The sequence below is a fragment of the Trichosurus vulpecula genome, chromosome 4 (assembly GCF_011100635.1).
Source record: "Trichosurus vulpecula isolate mTriVul1 chromosome 4, mTriVul1.pri, whole genome shotgun sequence".
Lineage (NCBI taxonomy): Eukaryota > Metazoa > Chordata > Mammalia > Diprotodontia > Phalangeridae > Trichosurus > Trichosurus vulpecula.
Window position 1 is genome coordinate 33,705,055 of NC_050576.1, and position 17,212 is coordinate 33,722,266.

Genomic DNA, 17,212 nt, shown 5'->3' on the forward strand with positions numbered 1-17,212 from the left:
GTCAGGAAGACTCATCTTCAAGAGTTCAAATCTGGCCTTGGACACTTATTAGCTGTGTGACCCCAGGCAAGCGACCTAACCCTGTTTACCTCAGTTTAATTTGTAAAATGAGTTGGAGAAGGAAATGGCAAACCAGTAAACCACTCCGTCTTTGCCAAGAAAACCCCAAATGGGGTCACAGAGTTGGACATGACTGAACAACCACAAAAAGAGATGTGTCTGAGTGTCCAATGGAGAGGGGGGACTAAGCTAGAAAACCTTGGATTTAGAACATTAGATTAATAAAAATCATTGTTGGCAGTTTTTGTCCCGAATCCAGAGTACAGTATTAGTGGTTTTCTTTTCTTCCCCTGACAGATCGAATGACTTACACCTTCTTCCTGGTGCCTGAGATAATGCCTTGCGTTGGCCCTGCAGTTCCCAGGGTAGTGAAGGGTTGAGTCCAGACCTCAGCTGGGAGCTTTGCCCTCCCCTCCCCTCCCCCCACTTCCCTCCCAGCTGTGATTAACTCACTGTGTGACCTTAAGCAGATCCCTTCCCCCAGGCCACCCATCAGTCCTCGAGGCAGCAGAAGGAACTGGGGAGGTTCCTTCTTATCTCCCCAATTAGACTGAAGCCCTTGAGACAGGGGATGGATTTTTTTGCTTCTTTCTGTATCCCCAGCAAGCGCTTAGCACAGTGCCTGGCATACAGCAGGAGAATAATAAACGCTTGTTGACTGACTGACTGAGGAGGAACCTAGAGAATAAGACCTAAGGGGTGGGAGGTCACGATTATTATCATCCAAAGAAAAGAAGGCAAACACAGGCCCCATATAAGCCAAGAATTTCCTAGAGATGTTCAGAAATAGACAGGGCTGTGATCCGTAGCAGGTGAGAAGCAGGTGACTTCAGGCTCCTGACCATTAGGCTCCATTGGGATTTCTGCCTCAGGCAGAGAGGGAGGTGGTTATGTGGCCAAAGCTCCTCCCAATGCCCAAGCACCATAACTTAGGGGCCTCCCCCCACCCCGATTCAGTCTAAAGTTCTCAGATTCTTTTCCCTATTCTGGGCAACAGAAAGAGAAACTGAGGCAGGCAGTATTTTCAACCTTGGCTGGGAGTCAGTGGTAGAGCTGTCCACCCACTCTCGCACAAACATATGCATACATAGCATACATCACATACACTTTCCACATGCAGCCCACAAACACATGTACCATACAAACACACACACTCCACATATACACAGACCTTTCTTTCCCCTTTTTCTTCAATCTCTCCCCCTCTCTCTTCCCTCCAGTCTCTCTCTCCCAGCTGGAGCATGAAGGGCAGGTTGTATACTAGCCAGGCATGGGGTCCAGTTCTGCCTTCTAATCTTAAGCCCCCTTGCTGGGTCTGTTTCCTCACCTGTACAGTGGGATTCTATGGGCACTTGGGTCCCTCCATAGGCTCTATGCTCCTCAGATCTATAACTATGATCCAGTGACTCACAGCCCAGGGCTACCAAAGGCCAGGCAGGCAAGCTGCTGGAGCAAGGGCCATTGCGGTCAGCATGACACCAAGACAAAGAGGCTCAGAGAAGCTGTAGTCAGAGAGGCTAGAAAGTGTGTATTGATCCTGGCTCTTGCCTGGGCTAGAGGAAATCTGAAAAAGGCCAGGCCTTAAAAGGGCTCGTTGAAGGGATACAGAGGATGTCCTGCATCTCTCGGGACCCGCTTGCCATCCACCTGCAAAGACAGAGACAGAAGCCTATCTCAGGGGGAGCTCATCAGCCCTTCCTGTGCCCCTCCCCGCCCCGGACCACCAGCCACCGGCACAGCCCTCACCGTTATCATGGGCACAATGTACCGCCAATTCTTGTTCAGCGCCCCCAGCTGCTTCATCTCCTCCGGAGTCAGGGTGAAATCAAACACCTAGCAGGGGAGACCCAGAGTCCTGAGTACAGGCCAGGTTCCCGGGGCTCCCCCCCACCGCCTCCCACGCAGCCTTCCCCTCCCCAAATCCAAGTCTAGGACCTGCTTCCTCACCTGGAGGTTCTCCAGGATACGGGAAGGAGTGATGCTTTTGGGAATACAGATCACCTTCCGCTGGACTTGCCACCTGCAAGGACGGAAAGCAGCCCCGGGAGAATGGGGGGGGTCACACCTGGCCAGGTCTTCCCACATGTATCACCCCCACACACAGTTCCCAAGTGCCAGCTGGGGCTCATAATGCAGCATGGGCTGGTGGAAATAGTTAGAGGGTTTCCATTCAGAGAATCACAGGATTTAGGAAGGGGTCTTAGAGGTTATTCAGTGCAATCCCTCCATTTTACAGATAGGAAAACTAAGGACCAGTGAGATGAGGCACCTAAGCTCTGGTTTCTCTTGTTTTTCTCTAGCCAACTTTTAATAACAATGATGATAAACTAGCGTCTCTGGCACCTTTAAATTTTGCAAAGCGGTTTACGAGATTCCATTTTATGCTCATAACTACCCTGGGAGATGGGGGATAACTATCCCCATTTTACAGGTGGGCAGTGGAGACAGAAGTTAAGTGATCTGTCTAGGCTCACACAGCTGGTAAGTATCTGAGGTGACATTTGAACTCGGGGTTTCCAGCTTCCCGAATGCCTACTGGACACCTCGAACTCGCTCAACATCTTGTAGTCATCTTAAGTGCCACGTGTCCCAACCTGAACTTGTCTTTCCCCCGACACTCCCTCCTCTTCCTGATTTCTCTATGACAGTGGAGGTCACCATCAGTCACCCAGGGTCACGTCACCTTTGACTGCCCTTTCCCACCACCCCCTCCATGTCCAAGCTGCCACCACGGCCTGTTGATTCTACCGATACACCCCCTTCTCTCCTCTGAGGCTGCCACCGCCTGATGCAGACCCTCATCACCTCACGCCTGGACCATGCACTAGCAGCTAGGGGGGACTGCCCTCCTCCTGTAGCCCTCAAGCCCTGCCCCATCTCCTCCCCTCCCCAGCCTCGGCTCCTACTGGGCCATACCTGAGAAGGATCTGGGCCGGTGACTTCCCATGCTTCTTGGCCAGCTCGAGGACAACGGGCTCCTCCAGCAGCACTGGCTCCGATGGGTCTCGCCAGGCTCGGTCCGAGGAACCCAGGGGGCTGTAGGCTGTCACCTCCAGCCCCCGCTCATGGCAGTGAGCAATTAGCTCATTCTGGGCCAGGTAAGGGTGGCACTCCACCTTGTGCAGAGAATGCAGAGTTGATCAGCAATGATCTGGACACTCCCCTGTACTGGTCCCTGTCACTCAGGCACAGCCCCAGGTACTGGAACATGTGTGACTTGTCATTGAGTTGTGGGGAGCCAGCTATATCCTGGTTAGTGTTTAGGCCTCTTAGACCTCTGCAAGGCAGGGTCAACTGAGGATGGGTCTATGAGAGGCAGACGCTATCTAAGGATAAGAAAATGTGGCAGAGAAAACCCGCCTTCGCAGCTGTTACCCTCATGGGAAAGTACAGACATGTTTCAGTTTGGTTGGCAGTTAGGAGACTAGCGTCTCATTCCCAGGAACAAGGAGATAAAGACTATGTTAACCATTACTTGGCTGTACTTTTCTGATAAGTCAGAATGACTCAGCAATTAACCTGTATAAAAGATTGTCAATGTCCCCATTAAAATCAGTCTGTAGCCTAGCCCCGTGTCTGTGTCTTTTTGTGTCAATTACTTCACCATATACTCACGCCACTGCTGGCACATCTAGTGATCCCGCTGTCCGGACCAGGGTTCCTACCCCCCGATGCCCAGGGTGTCTCTAGCCCCTGATGCCCAGGGTGCCCTCACCCCCAATGCCCAGGGCCCCCCCTGCCCCCAAAGCCCAGGTGCCCTGAGCCCCCAATGCCCAGGGTGCCCTCAACCCCTGCAGCTCCCCGGGCTCACTTGGAGCACAGCAGGCTTCACTGTGGCCATGCTAAGAATGTCGTCGATCTGGCGGCTGTTGAAGTTGGAGAGGCCCAGGGCCCGCACCAGTCCCTTGGACACCAGCGCCTCCATTGCCTTCCAAGTCTCTTTGTAGTGGATTGTGTCATAGCGCACTGTGCCGTTGGCGTTCTTGGGGAAGAGGTTGTCCCCCCGCCTGCGGACGTGACAGCCCCATGACCTTGGCCTCCCCTGGTCCCTTCTGCCCTCACCCGCCCACCCCCTGCACAAGCGAGCAGCACAAGACCACTTCCTCATCACTCAGTTAAGGTCTGTGAAGGCTGACTGGACACAGCATGGCTGGCGCTGGGCCGGACACAGTGTGGTCGGTGCTGGGCAGCCCAGTCTCACCTACCGGCCTGAGATCTCCCCAAGGCAGTGTCACAGAAACACTTCTGGCCCCGTTCCTAGTTCCTATATCCTGTCCAGCCCCCACGCCAGCCCTGCCTTCTGTGCTCACTCAAAGCCATAGGGCCAGTGCATCAGGTAGAGGTCCAGATACTGCAGCTGGAGGTCGGCCAGGGTCTTCCTGAGGGCGGGCTCCACGTCCTCCGGATGGTGCTTGGTGTTCCAGAGCTTGGAGGTCACAAACACTTCTTCCCGGGGAACAGCCTGTGGGGGGTAGGGTGGGGGCCTCAGCTTCTTGGGCTCCTTCCCCCTCCAGCGCTCTCCCCACCCCCATGGCCAGACCTCACTTACCTTGCCGGGCCCAACACTCTCCTTCAAGGCCTCACCAATCTCTACCTCGTTTCCATAGACGACAGCACAATCAATATGGCGGTAGCCAATACTCAGAGCGTGTTTGACGGCGGCCTTCACCTGCCGGGGTGGGGGAAGTGCCCAGAATGGGATCGGGAAAGGACAGAGAGGGCAGGCACCTCTGCTGGGGCAGAGCCTGTCCACTCAGATGGCCCCCAGCACCCTGAGCCTCAGTCTGGAGATGAGGATGCCAGACACTCCCACATTCTCAGTGAGTGCTCAGACAAGGGAATCCTCCTGATGGCTCCCTTGCCCACTCCCCACAAAGGAAGGAGAGAAGGATGAAGGAGGAGGGGCATCTGGCTTTCCCACCTCCATTAACCCCATCAGGTCCATCCCATTCAGGCCCCAAGGCACTGACTCTGGACCAGCCCTGGGCTCACCTGCAGAGCCTGGCTGGGGCTGGCTTCCCGCCTGAGCATTTGGCTCAACCTCTGACGAAGCCACCTGGGCCATACATGGTGTCCCTGGCAGGTGCTCTGCTCAGTCTCCCTCCCTCTGCCCACCAGGAGTAGTCTTCCTCCAGCCCGCCCCCTCGCTGTGTCTTCATTATGCTAATAACTGACGTGTCTGTGGCTCTTTATGACTGGATACCATCTCATTCGAGCTTCCTAACTCCCTGTGAGGGAGGCCATAATGGGGATTATTCACCTCCATTTTACAGATGAGAGGACTGAAGATCAGCAAAGAGAAGGGACAATAAGCCTGCAGGCCACCACCAGACTAGGCTGCCTCTCCTCACAAGGCCCAACTTCAGCCCTCCTCCCGCCTCCTTCCTCCCATCTTCCCTTGCACAGACCTCTGCCCTGTGCCAGCAGCACCCAATCCCAGGGTCCTTCTGAAGGCACCCTTCCCATTCCCCATCTGTCTCCTGGGCATCAGACTGATCACCAGGGCCAGTGACTCCTCTTCTGCAAGATTAGAGGCCACTGTCTATGGTGACTTGACAGGGGGCCCGGCTCAAGGGGCTGGGGACTGAGTTTTAGAGGGGAGGAGGGATGCCAAATTCTCATCACACACACACACACACACACACACACACACACACACACACACACACACACACCCCACCAGGCCATTCCAAGCTGAAAGGAGAAAGGTGAGCCCTATGGGTCTGGCAAACAGCTCTCCCCACCCCCACCATGCCCACGGAGCAGGTGCCCACTTCCTGCCCCCTCCCTCCCTCATCCCTTCCTGAAAGCTGGGATTATAGAACAGGTTTGACACCTGGGTGATCAGTCTCCCACAAGCTGGCTGCAAGGGGAGGGGAGAAGGAGCAAGGCCTCTGTGGCCTGTGCCCATCTCAGCTCTGGCATACTCACCAGCAGGGCTCTGGGGTCCCCAGGAAGCTTCGTCATGGCCACCTCCTCCCCTCCTCCCAGGTCCTACTAGGTCTGGCTGCTATGTGGTGGCGGGAGAGGCCACAGGAGGCTCCCACCACTACACTACCCTCTTTTATCCCGGACAAGGTCCCCTCTGCTTCAACTACACCATGCTTCCAGCCTGGACACCTGCTGTGCAAACAGGCTCTCACTGGCCTCAGACCCAGGAGCTCCAGCCCTGCCCAGGGCTAAGACCCTGTCAGCCCATTTCTTCTTCTATGGAGGGGAGATATTTCCATCCTTCTACTGCAAAGGGCTGTTGTAAACAACAAACCTTCAGCCCACTCACTGGCCTCCCAAAAGCTTTCCCAGGGACCAGGCCCCCAGATCTGAGTGCAAGGTCCAGAGGCAGCTGCCTCGGAATATTCCTGACTTCAGGCCCAGCTTTCTATCTGTACCACCTAACTAAGGTGACTATTGATCAGATTATAGTAGTTAACACTGAGGTATGAGAGGAGCAGCTAGGTGCTTCAGTGAATAGACCACTGGGTTGGAATCAGGAAGATTCATCTTCATAAGTATGAGGTATTTACATACCTAAAGCAAACATACTAAACCTCAAATTATCTCCAATTGGTAGAATTTCTGGGAACCACTTTTTGGCTCTGCAAAGACTATAGTCCTCATGAAGGCAGGTCCGAGTCCTCCCCCACTTCTCTTCCTTGGCTGTTCCCCCTCCCCCAAGCACAGGTCTGGCCTCACCTGCCCAGGCTCACTCTTCCAGGTACCCAGCCCCAGGAGGGGCATCTTCTGCCCAGTGTGGAGGATGAGGGTGGATGCCATCTCTGCCTGCAACACAGGAAAGTGAGAACTGTACACATGCCTTGCCAAAAGTGCTGGTCTGAATGGGATGTCCCATGTCTGGGGACGGGATGGAACGGCTGGCCGGCCACCCACGAGGCACACTGAGGAACAAGTGGAATCCCAAGGGACAGTGCACCCCGACAGCAGCAGCATCAGCAGCCACAAAACCTTGATAAAACCACAGACAACGTCGGGAGAGGCTCAGAAACTAAGACAAGCTCTGACCAGCTTTTAAGGGATTGACAGTCCCCTATACAACCACCTTCCACCTTCTTCTCTTGTCGTTCAGTTTTGTGTATTCCAATAGTTAAGTCAGAGGATGTCATGAAAACTGTCAGAAAAGACACACAGTAAAGAGGGCAAGATAAGGAAGGAACGTAAGTGGGGGACAAATTCACAAGGCAGCAGGAGGCAGGGAGAGAGAGGTGAGAAGCTGGGGAGGCATCAGGTGACAGACCTTGTTTTGTCCCAGTTACTTGTGGCTTCCCCTGGTGGCCTTGGGAGCCCCTGGTCCCACAATGAAGAGAGGGTCATAGATTAAGAACTGGAAGGTCTGTCAGACATCAGCCCTCATTTCACTGATCAGGAAGCTGCAGCCCAAGGTCACCCAGGATAATCCTGAGAAGGGGCCTCACTTGGCCAACGGGAAGCCCTCTACCCCAAAAGCACAGAGCCCCTTTAACTTACAGCCCTCTAGCTCCCCTCAACTCCTAACTGTTCAGGGAGCTGGCATGAACAATCCAATATAGGAAATGATGGAAGAAGTCGGTAGGTAGGGGGTCAAGGCTAGGACTTTGGACAGATTTGTGGCACAGTAGATAAGAGTCCTGGCTCGGAATCGGGAAGATTCATCTTCATGAATTCCAACAGGGCCTCCAACACTTACTAGCTGTGTGACCCTGGGCAAGTGATTTAACCCTGTTTGCCTCAGTTTCCTCATCTGTAAAATAAGCTGGAGAAGGAAATGGCAAACCACTCCAGTATCTCTGCCAAGAAAACCCCACATGGGGTCAAGAAGAGTCGGATACAACTGAAGAACATCACCCTTGTTGAACTCCCCTGTATTTGTCTGTAGGGTCAGAGAAGCAGGTTCCTCTGTGAGGGTACGACTGCCTGAGTGATGGCTGGGCCCAGGGCTGCTGGTATGGGAAGGTATGACATCCTCTGGGAACTAGGATAAAATGAAATGTGTGCCCATCTTGGCACCTGTTCCTAACTCCCAGATTGTTAGGTAAATGCACCACGTGTTAATACATATCTCCCAGGTTAAGTCCCTAGAGGTCAGGGATCCTATTCCACCTCCCTCTATCCCTGCTGGTAGGGCCTTAGCAGGGTTTGATCTCTAAGCACCAAAGGCTTTCAGCAAACATGTCCTGACCAAGGAATCTGGATGCGACTGGGGAGAGGTGGAAGAGGGAGCCCAAAAAGCCAGAGATCCAGTGGTGGAGTTCAGGCCTGGCTGAGCCACTGTCTCAAGGTGTGACCTCGGGCCAATTCCAGTTCCATGTCAGGAGACCCTGCCTAAAAATGACGGCAAGGCCCCAAGTGGCCAGGGCTGCCTCAGGAGCTGATGGGAACCTCTCACTGGAGGTCTCCAGAGACTGGATGACCATTTGTCAGGGGATGTGGGGACCTCCAAGAACCTGGTCTAGCTCCACCACCTGGCTCACTCCCTTCCCATTCAGCAGCAAAGGCTGGGAGGCTCCAGGGCAGAACAGGGCAAGAGACAGAGAAGCATCCTTCAGGTTGAACCTCTTAGGGTTCTCAATGGCCCCAAGTATTGGTAATTAGGGTGGAACTTATTTTTTTTTTTTACTATTTTCTCTTTTAGAATGCTGAAGTAAAATGCCTTTGATTAAGTCTTGCTAGGTGTTAAGCCCAAGGCCCACATCCTTTTGCTGATTTAGTGTGAAGCCTTTGGGCCCTAAGAAGGGTATATAAACTCAGAGGTTAGCATTTTGTTTGGGGCTCTTACTCACTGGAAGAGTGTCATGTGATTTGACTAGACTTCTGGGCAGCTGTTCTTAACAGGCCCCCAGCTTTGAAGAAATCCAGATGTTGGCACTTCTCTGGTAACTATGTATTGCTGTGGATAGACTGGTTTGTGTTGTTTGCTCTGTTTATATTGTCTTTGTTTGTAATTTCTATTTGTATTTGCTCTGAAGTTCAGGGTGCTGCCTTTTCACCCTGAGCTAAGTTAATGATATACGTATGTCTGATTAAAGTGAGACTGTAACCCCTTAATGTTGCTTTCCTTAGAAAAGCCAATCAAAGAACCTGTGCTGGCAGCTCTTGTACCTCAGCAGCAGCTGCAAGCAGCATTGTTGTTACACCCCAAGAAAGGCTTTGGAATTCCAGCTAGAAAGAAGGGGGAGGAGATTCACCTGAGAAACCGCTTCTCCCTTGCACCTGGAGAGGTAAAGTCCACCAGGACCTTAGGGCAGAATACAGTGGGGCAAGGCTGGCCCAGCTTGGACATTCCCCAAGGAGGCTGGCCCAGAATTTAAGCAGGAGGAAACAAGATCCTTCTCCTAGATGGCTTGCCATTTTCTTCCTTCCCTGCAGATGCTCAGATCTCGAACTAAAGGTTCCTCCTCAAAGAGGGTTATTCCTCCCTTCTCCATAAAGAGCTGCCCAAATAATCTTCCTTTTGCGGACATCTCACCATGTTACCCTCCATCAGCCTCTAGGATAAAATGCCATGCTCCCAGCTTGGGACTTGAAAGTGCTTCCCAGTATGGCCCCAGGCCTCCTTTTCAGGTTCATTCAGGTCCATTATAACCAAACTGGCTGAGTTGTAACAGACCAGCTTCATTCATTCTCCCACCTCTACACCTACAATGCATCCCCTCCTCAGCATCCCCACCTCATCTCTGCCTTGGAGGCTCAGCTCCCACCCCACCCCCACTCCCTACTGGAAGCTTATCCTGATTCCCTTAGGTGCTGTTATCTCTCTCCCGTACTAACTTACACAGTCTATCCCTCCCAAAAGAATGTAAGCTCCTTCAGGGCTGAGATCATTTTGTTTTTAGTACATACTTGTTGGATGGTTTTGGAAGAATCCTGAAGCCAGTCCAGCTAAGGGGTGGGGGGAGGGGAAGAGAGGTTAGAGTGGGCAGGTGTCACTGTTAAAAGAGCAGTGATTGAGGTCCTAATCTCGACTCAGCTCCCTTCTCCAAGAGGTGACCCCCCTCCTTCCAGTGCCTTAGTTTCCCCCGGAGGATGGGGATTTATTCATTGTTTGGAAAATGATGGAAACCTGTAAGGAGAGGAACCCAAAGGGCAACCTGGAGGGTTCCTACAAGAAAAATCCAGCCGATCGGAAAAGGGCTGCTGCGAAGCGGGGTGGAGGGGTTGGCGAGAAGGAGCCCCAAGTGACCTGGAGAGAAGGAAACACTGCCTCTCTCACCCTCCGCCCTTTCCAAAAGGGGATGGAGGAACCGCCTCCCTGGCCCTCTGCCCTTACTACCCTCGTGAGCCTTGGCAAGAGGAAGGAAGATGCCATGGCAGGAAAATCTCCAAGTATATTGTCACCGACTTGGGGGGAGAAGCAGCGGCCCTAGCTGGCATCAAAGTGGGTTACAGATCCCTGATCCCTATTTCACAGGCGGGCTACTGAGGACTGAGGAAGGAAGAACTGTGCCCTACCCGCCGCAAAGAAGCCTCGAGCTAGTCCTGGACCCGCTCCTCGTGGCTAAGTTAGGATCCGCCCTCCTGCCACTCTCCGAGAGAGGAGGCGAGGCTGAACCGGGGACAGGGAAGGGACTCCGCCCAAGCCATGCAAACATTCACAAGACCGTAGAGCAAAGGAGAGCCGGGCAGGGCAGAGCAGAGCCCATCACCCCCAGCATACACACGGGGTTGGGGGAGGGGGATCCCCAGCCTGAATCAGGACGCTTCCCACCTCGGTCCTGCTGCTGATCCCGGATTCTGAGCAAGAACGTTCCCGGAACAAGGGTCCGGGGGAGACGGCGTGCGCGCAAGGCTTACCCGAGATGCACAATTCGGCCGCTTCCTGAATCACAGCCTGGCCTCTGCGCGCCCTCACACCACGGCCCTGTGCCCGCCCCCTCCGGCCGTGCGCCCACCCTCTAGCTCGTGAGCCCTCCCACTCCGGCCCCGTGCCCGCCCTCTCCATCCCTGAACCCACCCTCTCTTCCGTGCGCCCTCCCACTCTGGTCCTGCGCCTGCCCCCTCCGGCCCTTCGCCCACCTCTTCGCAGCCGTGCGCCCTTCCTCTCCCTCTCGGCACTGCGCCCGCAGGCTGCTGGAGTGGCAGGCGGCGAGGTCCCCGAAATTAGCAGCGGGTCCCCCTCCCCCTCCCCCGGTCCTCTCCCAGGAGGGGCGTGGCGCCGTGCTAGCGCGAGCGCGCAGCCACGCCCCCTTAGCTACGTGTCCCCTTTCCGTTCTAGCTCTCTACCCTGCTCCCTTTGTCGGAGCCGGGAGGTAGAGGCCAGCTTTAGAGGAGTGGCCCGAACCACCTTCTTCCCCACCATCCCGCGGTGCCTTCTCTCTAGGCTGCAACGGCTACCACGTGGGCCCCTAGAGTGCCTCGGGCACTTGGCAGCGGAGGTTCACCCAAGTCTTCCAAAAGCAAAGATCTGGCATCCTGTGCAGCCCGGCCCCACTCCTGAAAGTGGCCTGGCCTTTGGCTCCCAAAGACTTGCCCCGCTCCAAGCCCCCCCGCAAACCCCTACCCAGTAGTGTGTCCATTTCACACGTCTGACCCTCAGTTTCTTCATCTCTCAAATAGAAAAAACAATACCTATAGGCTCTGGGAATCCATAAAGAGTCTGGGAATTTGGATGGGAAAACAATTCCATCTTGATTTTCAGTGACCTCTACTGAGACTGAGCTTGGCTGACTGCCGCAAGGACCATGGCCCAGCAAAGATTAACTACAATGCCATCCTGACCCGACTTCAAAGGACGATGATGAAAATCAAATGAGATTGTGTTTGCAAAGTGTTTTGCTAACCTTAAAGGACCAAGAATGTTAGCTCGGAGTCACCTTAGAACTCATCCAATCCATCCTCATTTTGCTGGGAATTCTGTGCCTTAGAACCCAGAAGGTTCTGGGGCCAGGTCCCACAGCCAGGAAGCTTCTGAGGCAAGCATTACTGGGGACGGGCAGAAGGAGGCGTTTTGACCCTAAACTTTGTTTCTACTCGATGCATCTTGATCCCTATCTCACAAGAAGAATGGAATCTGGACTGTACACAAGATTCCACAAGTCAATCCTCATTCCACCAGACCTCTGAGCAGACCCTTTCCATCCGAAGCCTCCTAAGGCATTCTCCTCCATATCTTCTTCCCCGTTAGAATGGGGGCTCCTTTGGGAGTGGGGCTTACCTTTATTTTCTTCTACTTATATCCCCAGCATTTAGCATAGTCAATACTTAATAAATGCTTCCTTCTTTCCTTCCTTCCTTCCTTCCTTCTTTCCTTCTTTCCTTCCCACTTTGTTACCCTCTTTTCCCTCCCTCTCTCCCTTCCTTCCTTTCTTCCTTCTTTCCTTCCTTTCTCCCTACTTCATTCCCCCTCTCTCCTGCCCTCTCTCCTTTCTTTCTTCTTCCTTCCTTCTTTCTTTCTTCCTTCCTTCCTTCCTTTCTTCCTTCCTTCCTTCCTTCATTCCTTCCTTTCCTTCTTTCTTTCTTTCTTTCTTTCTTTCTTTCTTTCTTTCTTTCTTTCTTTCTTTCTTTCTTTTTCTTTCTTCATTCTTGGTACATACATTCATTCATGGTTAGATTTCACCAAGATTCAGAGATGGAAAGAACAGGGCCCTGCTCCCTGGGGCCTCACAATTTAGCCCAGGAGATGAGGCTAAGTAAGCAAACAGGATAATTCAAAGTAAAGGACAGTTGAGGCCTTCAGTCTTGGGCAGAAATAGGGTATCCAGAGCCCTTTCCAGCCTTCCTACTCTGTAATGCCAAGCACCCAAGAGAGACCAAGAACCTAGTGTTCTGAGAACTCCCTGGTCCCAGCATTCCTAGGAAATTGGGGCAGGGGGGTTGTGAAGGGAGAAGCTCTCTGAAGCCCCTCTGTCCAGCCCATTTCAGAATGACCTTTCTTCCTTCTTGACTTTTGCTGGTTCAGGACCTTGGAACCCCAAAGCACCAAGACAATCTGGGGGAGACCTGGGCAATGCCCCCTGCTCCCCCCCCCAATTACCCCTACCTCCCATCTGCTGTTCTTTCAGCATCACTTACCTTCTGCCCCTGACACAGTCTTGCTCTGGCCTTGCCTCCAGCCCTGGGTGTTCTGCCTATGGCAGGGGTCAGGTTAACTCAGAGCAGGGCCCTTGCTAGCTTGCTAAATCTTCAGTTTTTCTGCTCAGCTACACACTGTCCCATGTGAACTTCAAAGTCCATCCTGGGCCTGCCCAGAGGTGACCTAGAGGGGCTGGGAAAGCTCGATACACTGGCAAGGGATTGTGTGTGAGAAATGCTAGGAAATCCCAGGCCCCAACGTGTGGGTCAAAAGACCACTGGCTCAAGTGAAAAAAGACAGAGGTGTCTCGGTTTCTCAAGGCAGAAAAAAAAAACAAAACAGAAGCTTTATTTGATCAAGTCTCGAGAATTGGGCATTTCTCACTACCAGGGCAGAGATAACAGTGAAGAGAGGCGAGGAGGAGAAGGCAAGCAGGGAGATATATACCCTTGTACAAACAATTCTAAGAAATCCTACCCCAGAGGCTGGACCCCCATTCCCATTTGCGGAGACGAGTGGCCTCACAATCTAACCAGGAATAAGTTTTTACCCAATACAAGCACAGAAACTGCAGAATTACCTTTTAGGGAAACTTTAATGCTAAGATGGCCGTTTGTAAGTAGGCTAGGGGAGGGCGAGAGGGGAATATCATCTGGTTTCCCCAAAAGCATACGATTTACAGGAAAATGAAACTTGGGCCTGGTGAGGTTCACATCCTAACTAAATTTGTACTATCTCTATTTGAATATTACCTTGCATGAGTTATTCATAGGGAAGCTTTCACAATTTCGTATTCCATTCACAGCTGAGGTGACATCTATAAATCTAAAGAAGAAGGGGGAGAAAGACATTCCTAAAGGCTAAATAATCAGATTCCCACAGACTCAAATTTATCCCGTTTCCCTTTTCTCTAAATATTGATTCTCAAACATTTTAGATATAAATACATATACATATATATATATATTCCCTGTGAAGTCTTCACATTTTATTCTTTCACTACCTCACACACCAAGGAGAGGAGAAGCTGGTGTTTGGGAGAATGTCAAAGGAAGAAAAAGGCATTAGCCCCAGCCTCCCCAGGCAGCCTTACATCTGGGGAAAGGAACAAATGCTGAGGTCAGGCACAGGGTTCTTAGACTCCTACTGCACCGCCACCTCCGTCTCCCAGGCCCCAAACCTAGGGGTAATCCTTGACTCCTCACCCCCCAGCTCCAATCAATTCCTGACCTTTGGTTTCTGCTTTCCAAACACCTCTGGACTCTGCCCCTTTCTCTCCTCTGACACTGCCACCACCCTGGTGGAGACCCTCATACCATGCCTGGATTATGAAAATAGCCTCCTAATAGACCTGCTTCCCAATCAGATGGCACCACAAGGAGGATTTGAGATTTGATCTGGGGGTGATGGGGGCCACCAGTGAGTAGTGACATGGTCACACCTGCACTTTAGGACAGCAGGGAATGTTTTTAAGCACTTTCTGTATGCCAGCTGGGCCTTGGAGGTTCAAAGAACGTTCTAGACAGGGAGGTTCATACAAGATCTAGATAGATCATCTCCAGTTCATTATTAAGAAGATGGTGACTCGATTTTCTCTCTCTCCCACCAGGAAAGAAAAGGCTGGAGATGGTGGAGGAGGCCTTTTTAACTCTAAGGCTGATTGAGCCCTGGAGGGGGCCTGCCTACTAGTCTCCACCATGGTAGAATCCTCTTCTAAGGAATACTCAGTCATGCATATGTGGCTGGTCACCGAAGGGTGAAAACACAAGCCAGGGAACAGGGTGTGTCTCTGGGCAAAGGCAGAGGAACCTACAGGTGAGCTCATTCAACTACCAGCTAACTCCCCTCCCTAGGGAGCGGCCCAACTGAATTCACTGAACAGATATTTAATTAGGGCTGGCCTTGAGCATTTCTACTTCAAGGACTGTTATAAGAGATATCTGAAAGAACACTGTCTTTAGAGCTATAAGGGAGCTTAGAAAATGGAGAAACTGAGGCCTAAGGAGGGAAGAGACCTATGCAAGGTTGGGGAGGAAGACTGCAAAGGAAGGTTGGGGCTGACGCCAGGAGGAAGGCGTCCATGGGATACCCTGAGAGGAAAGAAACAAGCATTTATCTCTACTGTGTGCCAGGCACTGCACCAAGTGATTTACAGATATTGCCCTTTTTAGTCCTCATAACCCTGGGAGGTAGGTGCTACTATTTTTATCCCAGTTTTACACTTGGGGAAGCCAAGGCAGGCAGATGTTAAAGGCCTTGTCCAAGGTCACACAGCTAGTAGGTGTTTGAGGCTGGATCTGAACCTAGGTCTTCCTGACTCAGGGTTCACTCTTAGGTCGTTCGGCCTTCCCTCCTGCCACCTTGGGGGGCCCTTCACCCCTCTGGTCAATCAAATCTGGAATCAGAGCCTCCCTAGGAGGGCAGAAACAGAGCTCAAGAGACCACAGCAGGATGAGGAGTTAGAGAGAGGAGCCTGGCCTCACTTGCTGGGCAGGGAGAAGGCCACATAGGTCCTTCCTGGGTGTAGGACCATGGGAAAATGCAGCCTCTCTTCTTCCCCCCCCAAACTTCCAGGGGGGGAATAAGAGATAGAGGGGAGAAGGGGGGAGGGAGGGAGAGGAGAAAAGGAAGTCATGGGGAAGGGGAGAAGGAGAGAAGGGAAAGGGCCTAGGGAAAGGACTCTAGGAGAGGGAGAAATAGGGAAGTGAGAAGGGGTGGAGGGAGGGTCAGCCATATTCCTCTGACTCAGCATTTCACTAATCACTTGTGATTTTTCTGGCTGGGCTTCCTTTATCTTTTCCCCTCCAGGTTCCCCCCTTTCCCTTGGGGAGGGGGCAGAGGAAGAGATCAAGAAGCACCTGAGAGTACTTCTAAAAGTTGTTAAACCTGAAAATTTGGTTGAAGGAAACAACAGAGCTAGGTGATAGAAAAATCCATGTTGTTTATTATTTTCCCTTAAAGCATAGTGGAGCTAGCTTACTTGTACGTACAAGGAGTCAGAGTATAAACTCTGGCTGCCTGAACAAAGCAATGAGAAAACTTATATACGTTATTTTAGCAGAGCTAGCAAGCCTGTATGACCTTATTTTTATGACCCCCATGTATGTTTAACCATGATACAAGAAGAGGATTTTCCTTAATGGAATAGATTGTAAATACAACAAATTAGATAGTTGACAAAGTGTCAATTGGAATTACAACCCCAGGATCTCTGTGTTTATGCCCATAAAATATTAAGATAAGGAAAAGTCACATAATTCAAGATAGTGTCTGGGGTCAAGGTTTTCACCCTTAATGGCCATGGACAGAGCAAGGAATGCTCCATCTGGATTTTGTTGATATAAAATAGAGATATCTCTGAGCTTACTCAGAGAACAAAGAGACTGTTAGGATCAGGCTTTTCTTCTGGTTAAGTAGTTCAGGCCCTGAGTCTTATTGAAATTACAAAAATGATATAAAATAGTATAATATTTTCCACAAAGTCCATCATCTCCCTCAGTACCTCACCCTCTGGTCGATCAGAGAAGGGAAGGTGGACCAAATACTGGACTTTAAATACCTGCCTCTCCCAACAGGGCCTGACCCCACACTGGGCTTATACAAGCATAGGATTTATATATAGCTGGGAGGGCTCTCAGAGGTCAGCTGAGCCAAACTACAGATAGGCAAACTGAGGCAAAGGGAGGTGAAGGGACTACCTCCCCAATTCACCCAGGGAGTCAGTGCCTGAGCTGGGAGGGGAGACCCAAACAAGGCCTGATTTCTGCCTTCTAGGTGCTGATTCTAGTATCCTAAATAAGGATAAACCCAGCGTAAGTTGGGTGATTGGGGCCTGTGGTCACAACATACTGAGAGATCAGCTTTAGGTGAACTTCGGGGTAGCTTAACTTAGACTGATTTCAGGCCTGAGAGGCGAAAGCTGATTCCTCAAACTCTTTCTAGGTGTGTCCCTCCTCCAAACCTTTCTACAAAGCCAGGGGGAGGCAGCCCTAAAAAGGAGCCATCCAGGATGGCATCTGGTGCCCCCCACGTCTGACCAGGGGGCTGCTGCTCATCAGAGAGGCTCCAAGTCTTCAGACTCCCAGAAAGCGAGTCACAGGCTTCATAAATGTCCATAAAAGCCCAGAGCTCTTTCCAAATATATGAGTG

At 51.9% G+C, this 17,212-nt stretch overlaps 1 protein-coding gene across 6 annotated transcripts; it reads right to left on the minus strand.

The window, feature by feature from the left end:
* Positions 1-1,568: 1,568 nt before the first annotated feature.
* Positions 1,569-13,205, minus strand: AKR1A1 (aldo-keto reductase family 1 member A1). Of its 6 annotated transcripts, none has more exons than XM_036757323.1 (9): positions 13,063-13,205; positions 6,754-6,840; positions 4,610-4,729; positions 4,371-4,522; positions 3,872-4,067; positions 2,977-3,176; positions 2,008-2,080; positions 1,807-1,893; positions 1,569-1,707 (listed from the first exon to the last, which is right to left on the minus strand). In XM_036757323.1, the coding sequence occupies exons 2-9, from the start codon at positions 6,832-6,834 to the stop codon at positions 1,642-1,644; spliced, it is 975 nt and encodes a 324-aa protein (XP_036613218.1). In that variant the 5' UTR covers positions 6,835-6,840; positions 13,063-13,205; the 3' UTR covers positions 1,569-1,641. The 6 variants fall into 6 exon arrangements, with proteins under 6 accessions (XP_036613218.1, XP_036613224.1, XP_036613219.1 ...); XM_036757329.1 differs by lacking the exon at positions 13,063-13,205 and adding an exon at positions 11,068-11,174; XM_036757324.1 differs by lacking the exon at positions 13,063-13,205 and adding an exon at positions 10,846-10,931.
* Between the last annotated feature and the right edge of the window lie 4,007 nt (positions 13,206-17,212).

What these genes read in the sequence shown, in the direction of transcription:
- AKR1A1 (XM_036757323.1), bottom strand. Translation starts at nt 6,834, where the DNA reads ATGGCATCCACCCTCATCCTCCACACTGGGCAGAAGATGCCCCTCCTG. An exon ending in GGAAGAGTGAGCCTGGGCAG is followed by an intron (nt 4,730 to 6,753) that starts GTGAGGCCAGAC and finishes CCACCCCGGCAG; the next exon opens with GTGAAGGCCGCCGTCAAACA. An exon ending in TGAAGCCTGCTGTGCTCCAA is followed by an intron (nt 3,177 to 3,871) that starts GTGAGCCCGGGG and finishes TCTCTGCACAAG; the next exon opens with GTGGAGTGCCACCCTTACCT.